General features: G+C 42.3%; 1 protein-coding gene across 4 annotated transcripts in view; it reads left to right on the forward strand.

The window, feature by feature from the left end:
• The window catches only part of AKAP1 (A-kinase anchoring protein 1), a 43,890-nt gene extending 36,669 nt beyond the window's left edge, over positions 1–7,221 (forward strand). For all 4 annotated transcript variants that reach the window (XM_081843502.1, XM_081843501.1, XM_081843500.1 and 1 more), the window contains 5 exons: positions 1,394–1,544; positions 1,797–1,864; positions 3,189–3,262; positions 3,889–3,954; positions 4,749–7,221. In XM_081843502.1, coding sequence (XP_081699628.1) covers positions 1,394–1,544; positions 1,797–1,864; positions 3,189–3,262; positions 3,889–3,954; positions 4,749–4,811 — 422 coding nt within the window. In that variant the 3' untranslated portion in view covers positions 4,812–7,221. The remainder of the gene's footprint in view (positions 1–1,393; positions 1,545–1,796; positions 1,865–3,188; positions 3,263–3,888; positions 3,955–4,748) is intronic.
• The last annotated feature ends 1,444 nt before the right edge of the window (positions 7,222–8,665 follow it).

Genomic DNA, 8,665 nt, shown 5'->3' on the forward strand with positions numbered 1-8,665 from the left:
GGAAAACTTGCTCTACACCCTGAGCTAAGGCCCTTCCCAGAGTTCTAGAAGCCATTTCAGGTGAACTGAGCAGCATTTTGGATCACAAACAAGTCAGTCAGTTCTCTATAATATAGTCACCAGCCACTCAGAGATAAACCTGCCACTTATGGCCTATGATGGAATGAAGAATTGATAGTGGTTTTATTATTAAAGTGCCAGTGCTGTCAGAAGTGTATTCAGGCTGTCTCTTCAGGTGATGCAAACATAGGAGAAAGTCAAACCAATGGCTAAGGTGCCAAGTTAATTTCAGTCTTCACTTTAGATTCTACCTTTAGCACCGAATAGCATGAGGGTCATTCTCCCAGTTTTCGGTTTGCTCCTAAAAGAGAGTAACAGCAACCTTATCTTTGAGTGCTTAAACTGTAAAGGTTCAAAGTGGGTGAGTGATTGCTGGGGAACATGATGAGGCTTTTGCACTGAACAGGAAGTTGGAAACTCTCCTGGAGGAAATTTAAAGATTACTTACAGAAATATTGTAAAATTAAGGAATGTTAGAATGATGTTGGACAGAAATTAAGCGGTTACCAGCTGTAATGCAAAGGTTGAGTAATAAGCTAAAATAAGTTACATTAAGTTACAATAAGGATTTGCTGAATTAAGAATTTGAACTGGAATACAAAGGGGGGAGGTGAGAGGAGGTCCGGGACATAAGGTAAAGGAAATAAGTAACGGGAATTATATTTGTTTTGTTTTGTTTTATTGTGTATTTCTGTATTTTTGTTATTTTTGTGCATTATTTTTCTTTTTGTATCAAATTGGAAACTTTAATAAATATCTTTTTTTTAAAAAAAAGGAAGTTGGAAACTCTCAAAGACTTTTTGCATGAAAAAGAGAAATAATGACACTTAGATGCCATTATTGAAGATAATGCTTGTTTATAGAGAGTGGTGTTTTTGGGTGTTATATTGGAGTGGTTGAAGTGAATATTGTTTATATATAGTGGACAAATGAAGAATTGGAAGTTCTTTAGTTTCTGAACTCTTACTTTTCTTTCTCTCCCTTTTAATACCTTTTCTATACCCTGTTTTGTTATTTCTTTCTCCTCCCCCCTCTGTTTATATCTTATTTAGATTAATGTCTTAAGGTAAAGGTAAAGGGACCCCTGACCATTAGGTCCAGTCGTGGCCGACTCTGGGGTTGCGGCGCTCATCTCGCTTTACTGGCCAAGGGAGCCGGCATACAGCTTCCGGGTCATGTCATTAATGTCTTAGTTTGGATTAAAAAAAATATCTGATATTAAGCCTTGTAGTTCTTTTTATAAACCCTAATATAGTTTATTCTCTATAAAAAAAGAAAAGCTGGTGTGTGATCTCACATTTGATCCTTTCTTTCCAACTCTTGTGCTTTGCAGTTGGTGTTGTCTGTGCTGCGCCAGGCATGGAAGGGGCCTGGTGGCGAGCGCAAGTAATTGGCTACTTCAAAGACACCACTGAAGTGGAGATCAGATACGTGGACTATGGTGGATACGAGAGAGTCAAGATTGACACACTCAGGCAGATCAGGTGAGCGGCCCTCAGAAATGGCAGATAGCGGGTGCCTGTCCCTTCCCATCATTAAGGAGAGGGAAAAGTTGTCCTGTAAAAATGGGGATGAAGGTGTGATACACAGAGAAGGCGGCCCTTAGCTTTTCAACCTGTTCAGCACTCAAGTCCTCAAGCCACACATTTCTGTTGCTGCCCCTAACAAGCTGTGATAGTTCATTGGTTGAGTTCTTGTTTTCTGGCAATCTCTCACCTTGCTTTTTTTTTTTTAAGGTCTGACTTTGTAACACTACCTTTCCAAGGAGCAGAGGTCCTCTTGGACAACGTAGTGCCACTTCCAGGTAATGTCAGTCATTGGTGGCAGATTTTTCCTTTTACCTTTAGGACTTGTATTTGTGCCTGTGTAAGTGGCACGGTTCGTGTCTAGGGGTGTGAGATGAGGCGGAGGGTGTTTGGGGGGGACCCACCATTCAAACTGCGTAAGAACTCTTTAACAGCAAAACAGTAGAGCCTACTCAGGCTCTACTTCCAGCTCATGTTGCATTCTTGCAGAGAGGGGGCTGTTTACGGAGGTTAAAGCCAGTAGGATTAGGCTGTCCCTTCAAAGTTAATCAGAGTCACGCCTTAGTAGTGTCTGTAATTGGGACCCTCTTCAGTGAAACCATGGGAGAATATTCCCAAGTTCTCCCTGGCCCCTCTTGCATGACCTGAACTCTTCCTGTGAAAGGCTAGGGACTGGATAGTGGCTGTTTTCAAACATAACTTGGTCTCTTCCATCATGCTGGATTTACTGCATGTACAGCTGCAGTAGCAGACCAATTTTGCAAAAACAAAGGTGGGTGGAATGGCGCAGTCAAAGGTAGACTGCACCTTTTGAGGGGGGAGCACTACTTCCATTTTGTGGAGAATTACCATATCTAAATATTTATACACTGCTGTTTCATTGTGTTTTTTTTTCATGCACCAACATGGTTTACGGAGGTTGTACAATAGAAACCACGTAAAAAAAGTTGGAAGTTGCAAATTGTCCACTAACTGTTACAGAAAGTTGTTTTCTTAATGGCCTGCATAACTTTGCTGGCATAGAAGTTTTCAGTTTTCATTTAAAAGTTACACCAGATTGTGTTCTGCTATTTGTGGGGCTGTGTGTGTGAGAGCACAAAGGCAAGAGGTAGGCAGATCAAACTTGGCAATTCCCTGATGGGTTTGTGTGAAAACCAAAGTTCTTTGAAATCACATTAAGACAGGCCCACCAACCAAAATAGCGTCTCAGGCAGGCAGGTGTAATGTTAAGAATCAAGGAGCAGGATACTTCTTGACCATACAGTCAAGCCAGTAATTTTTTTATTTCCTTCTTATTACCAAAATTTAGATACTATATGTCCCGCATGTTAAGGTCTCTGAAAGAAGAATTAAAGTACATGTTAATGATAGGAGTCCAGTGATGGAAGTGGGGGTGATATTGTTTGGGGAGGGGTTATCCTCCTTCACCCCAATGTGGCACCTCCCATGCCGTGCTTTCATATTACATCACTGATGTGCTAGCTTTCTCCATGCAAGCAAGGATCTCTTGTGTGTGTTGGAGCAGCTTTCAGATATACAGGAAAATGGTGCTACCTTAAGAGTAACACTCCTTCCTTCCTTCCTTTCCTTCTTTCCTGAAAGATGACGATCACTTTTCATCTGAGGCGGACACAGCTGTTAGTGAGATGACCAGAGGTACACCTTTGCTTGCACAGGTATGTGTCATGGCTGTGAGCTTTTATTGTTTAGTGCTGCCTTTTGTTGTGAGAAACTTGACACAAGGCTCTAGTCCTACCTGGAAGCCATCCCCTTGGAATGTAGTGGGGCTTACTTCTGAACAGCACTAAAAATCATGGCAGCAATGACCGTTTCTTAAAACAAGGTTAGACACTTTTCAGCTTAGTTAGGCTAAGTACTTACGCAGCTGCAATGCCTTACTCTCCTCATCTTTGCCAAGAAAACCAGAACAACTTGGCTCTGCCCATTTTTACCACCATGTGACCTTATTGGTCCCACTTACATGACCTCTTCGGCTACAGCCACCCCACCAGGGGCTGCCAGCCACTGCTGCTCATGCTCCATTCGGAGCCACAGAATAATCTTTGAAGACAAAAAGCACACTGAACTTATAATACACTGGCCATTCCGAGCCAGGCAGATTTGTATACTGAGCCAGGTAATTGCAGATTTTGGTGACATTGCTAGTGTAAAACTGGAAAGATCACTTCCGCTGTCTTTAGGCATGTTGCAACGTACCAGAATATGTCTGGAGGATAATTGTGCACTCTCTGCTGCTACTGCTGCTCTCTTGCTAGGCATTAATAGACATCTCTGATTCCAGGTGACAAATTATGACAGTGCAACGGGCTTGCCCCTAATACAGCTGTGGAGCATGATGGGAGAAGAGGTATTTATGCTACTAAATAGAGCACCGGGACAGGATCTTTGATGTATAAATGGGCCCAGGAATTAAAACTACTCCAGCATAGCCATCATGGTACCCTCCCCATGTTTCTCATCAGCCCCAGTCAGCGTAACCTGTGACTGGGGACGGTGGAGATTTCAGCTGAGCAACGTATTGAGGGCACCATGTTGGGTATCCCTGCTCAAATCCAATGCATTGCCATTTCATAGGCTAGGCGCAGGCATCCCCAAACTTGGCCCTCCAGCTGTTTTGGGACTGCAGTTCCCATCATCCCTGACCACTGGTCCTGTTAGGTAGGGATGATGGAAGTTGTAGGCCAAAAACATCTGGAGGGCCAAGTTTGGGGGTTCCTGGGCTAGGGGATCAGAATAAAGGATGGATATTTCAGTAAATCTGCATGTGAACACGCCTTGTATTCAGAATGCTATGGGTAGCAGGCCAGCGCTAACCATGCCATGAAATGGGCCCATTGATGTTAATGGAGAGGATTAACTTCGAGTTGTTAAATTTCACTGGGTCTACTCTGAGTTGGCTACAACCCTATGTTTTTCAGTTTCTTTGTTAACTTGTGGGGCTGGGGGGGGGGGGAATGAACCTGTAGGTCCCTCCAGATGTTGCTGGACTCAACTCCCATCGTCCCAGACCACTTGCCATGCAGGCCTGGGGCTGATGGGAGTTGGAGTCCAGCAATGCCTGGCAGGCCTCGCAGGCTGCTTATCTCTGCCTTAGCACAGGACAGCAGAACTTCTAACACCTTTCATTTTCTCCTTTTCCAGTTGGTGTCTATAAACCGAACCTTGGTGGAAAGAGGGTTTGCTCAGTGGATCGAAAGCTACTAGGAGAGTTCTTGGCTGTCTTCTTGACTAATCTTTCCTCTCCCCATCCCTACCTTATCCCTTCCTCACCCTCTTTTTTTGGCACTGTTTCGGAATTGGGTTTGGCAATCTTTCCTCCTCCCCGCCCCAGCATATGTCACTTCCGCTTTAAGTCTGTTTTGATGTATTCATCCGACGGACACAGTTTATTTATCATACCTCATTTTGCAGAAAAGCAAGGAGTTGAACCATAAGCCATAAAAATACTGCAGCTTTAAAACGCAGCTCTTTATTCTGCCCCCCTCTACCCCACCCTGATCTGGGTCCAAAAGCGAAATTTAAACAAAACTTTAATGAAGGGGGAAAAGAAATGTCTGGGGAGGGTTGTATAACACTTGTCCTCAGAGGATTTAAGATGTGTATTAAACACAACCCAGTTTTCTAAACTGGCTGCCTTAACATGAAGGCGACTCTATGTGGAAGTAAAATTGTTTTCAGACCTAGCCCCCTCACAGACACAAAAAGAGGAAAAAAACCCTGTGGTGACTGATCTGAATTTTGGGCGCATGACATAGACCTGTGCTTCCAAACAGCAAAAGCAAGTCTTCTTCAGCTGTGCTTTGGGAGGCTAAAGGACTGAATGAACAGATAGCGCTCATTAACAGTATATTGTTGACTTTTTAAAATTACAGCTGTTTTCGCAAGAGATGGAAAACACTGCTTTGCAGACCTCCTTAAAAATCATGTGATTAAGTGAACCACTACAGCTGCAGCTGTCTTAAATCCCTAGATCATGTTTAACAACAGCAAAATTGATTGCCAAGCCTGATTGTAATTCATAACTGTTTTTCTAGATGTGCAAAAACCTATGTAAATATATATAAAAAATCATTGTAATATTTTGTACAAGAGAAAAAAAAATACTGGAGAACTAAAAAGGGAACTTCAAAGAAAATCAGTTTTTTTTCCTTTTTTGCCACACCAAAATGTCCTCTGTAGGTAGAAAACGGTTTGGGGCGTGTTGTTGTTGGCAGCTAAGCATTAGAAGGTCTGAGGAGGATCCTTCATAGGCTCTTGTGTACAGGATGGCTTTTCTCTAGCTTGCTGTATGGTAGGAACAGTAATCAATGGACTCTGCTACTTTTTGCTGTACAGATCTGACGTAAAGGGGGGGAAAGTTAACATTTGGAATTAATATTGCAGTGGTGTGTCTCAATTTATTTCTTTTGCTCCTTTTTAGATTGGTTTCAAATGTGGAATTAAAAAAAATCAAGTAATTTAAGCTAATTTAATACTATTAAAATATAAATGAATCTAAACATGGCCATTGAGTTGGGAGTTATTACTGGTGGGGGAAGATGCTTGGGACTACTTTTTGTATTTAGACCACCAACTACAGTTTTTCAGATTTGCCTTCTCATATAAAATATCCGGCACAATTCCTGTTCCTAAGATATTGTAGGACACCTTATATGTGAAAACAAGTTGCTAACTTTCAACAATTAAATGCCTCCAAATGCAAGGAACTTGTATTGAATTGTTTTGGTAAGACGCTTGCCTATCTCTTCAAAGACTTGAGTCTGTATTCAAATGGTCACTTTAGAAGCTGATTTTGGGCAGCTTCAGAGCTCCTCTAGGATGGGAGTAGGGAACATGTAGTCCTTCAGATGTTGCTCATCATCTAATTATTGGCCATGCTTGAGTTCAGCGACATTTGAAGGACTACAAGTTCCCCATCCCTGCTGTAGAAAGCTGTGTGTAATTATCTAGAAAAATGAGTGTTGGGTGTAGCTGCCTTTTGCAGGATCCAATCTATGTGGGCTTTAGGATTTGCTTGCTTTCTTAATAAAAGTTTAGGTGTGTTCAAGGGAAGCTTGGCTGCTAAATTTGCTTAAATTTGTTCAGAAGATCTAGAATACGTTACCACTGTCACCCCTTAAATTATAGCATACTTTTTTGTTGTTGTTAAACACCTGGGGAAATAGTTCTAATATGCCTTCTTTTCCACACTTCCTTCTGCTCTGGATACAAATGGTATGAAAATGGGGATGCAAAAACAAAACAGTCCTGGGCTTTTTTCTTAGAATCATTAAATTTCAAGCCTTCATGAATGCAAAAATACTCCGGCAGGCAAATGGACAAGTAACATTTTCGACTGGTTGTGGGTGCGTCTTCAATGCCTCAGTATATTAAAACTGGGATAAAAATATACAAAATAAAGAGCATGGAAACTCCCATAAAACTACACAGATTCAAAAATCTTCGATGCCGCTCTCTTCCCACCTGTTACCAGCAATGTGTTTTAAAGCCTGTTTGCAATTTTGATACAAGGTCAAGCATCAAAACTTCAGCTGTACAGAGTTCCTTGATCATTGAGAGAGCACTGTTGACAAGTGTTCGGATTTCTGCTTATAAAATCTTGTTGCTAAAAACATGCTTCGTGTCAGCTGGTCTGTTGCGATTTCTTCACAATGTCTGGTTGTTGCAGTGGGCGGATGGTATAAGAACTACTGGCCCAACTCATGTTGCCTGGAGCCTACAGTATTACGGTTCGCCTTTTCAGAGTGGAATAATGGGATGTTCATAAACCTCACAATACATGACTGACGGATTGTGTTTATCCTGCTAGAGGCCACACAGGCCCGGTCAGTCAGATACACATCACCCAGACCACACTGTGACAAGGAGAGAGAGTGGTTGCATTGATGCGCCGGATGCAGGGAAGCAAATTACCCTATATCCTCTAGTAGACAGGTGGTGATATTGCTAGATTCCAGCACCCATCATCCCTTACTGCTGGGCATTGGATTCTAATAACATTGGGAGAGCCACAGATTGACCAATCTTCTTGTACAGTCTCTTCCTTTCTAACAGGGATGGGGAAACACGATAGACTTCAGTTCCCATCAGCCTTAGGTAGCTCGGCCAACTGTCAGGGCTGATGGGTGTTGAAGTCCAACAACAACTTGAAGACCAGACAGGTTACCCCTCCCAGCTTTGAAGGTGTGAAATTAGCAATATACTTGGCGGTTAAGAAGTGCATTGCAGCCATGGTTACAAGGCATGCAGAATGTGGTACCCAGAGAGGGATATGTGAATGCATGTTCATCTCACTAAAGTAGCTTCCTGCTTCTCCATCTTGCTTGGTGTTATCAACTTGCTGGCACCAGTTCTGCAGTGTCTTTCCTATCACTTTGCTTCCCTGATTCTAGAGTTGCCAGGCACCGAACTTTTTTTGCACTTTAAAAATGAAAACAGATCACCCATGTTTTCTAGTGTCTCCACCCCACCCAAATGGCTGCAGGCCTAAGATGATAATTCTTAGGAATTGGACCCCTGTGCACACTAATCTGGGAGTAAGCTCAGTTGAACATGAGTGGTATTTCTGCATCTAGAACATGCAAGAATCTGGCCAGATTAAGATTGGTTGAAGCCTTGGAGATTACTAAATTGAGCTGGAGGAACAGAAAATTGGCATTGTATCCAACTCTGGCCCCAGCAGCACTATACATTTAAAGCAGTATCATACCACTTGAAACAGTCATGGCTTCCTGCAAAGAATCCTGGGAACTTGTTAAGGGTGCTGAGATTTGTTAGGGGACCCCTATTCACCTCAAAGAGCTTACAGTTCCCAAAGTTTTTCAGGAAGAGGGATTTATTGTTAAACTACTCAAGACCTGAAATTCTGAGAGGCAAATAAGGGACATTTAGCAATTCTGCACCCTTAAGAAACTATACTTCCTAGGATTCTTTGGGGGAAGAAGTCATGACACTTCAAAGTAGTATAAATGTGTGGTTCAGATGAGGGTCTTAAGTTCTATGCAGAATGGACCCATTGAAATTGATAGACCTGAGTTGGTTGTGTCCATTAATTTAAA

The sequence above is a fragment of the Podarcis erhardii genome (assembly GCF_964252035.2).
Source record: "Podarcis erhardii genome assembly, chromosome: 16".
Classification (NCBI taxonomy): domain Eukaryota; kingdom Metazoa; phylum Chordata; class Lepidosauria; order Squamata; family Lacertidae; genus Podarcis; species Podarcis erhardii.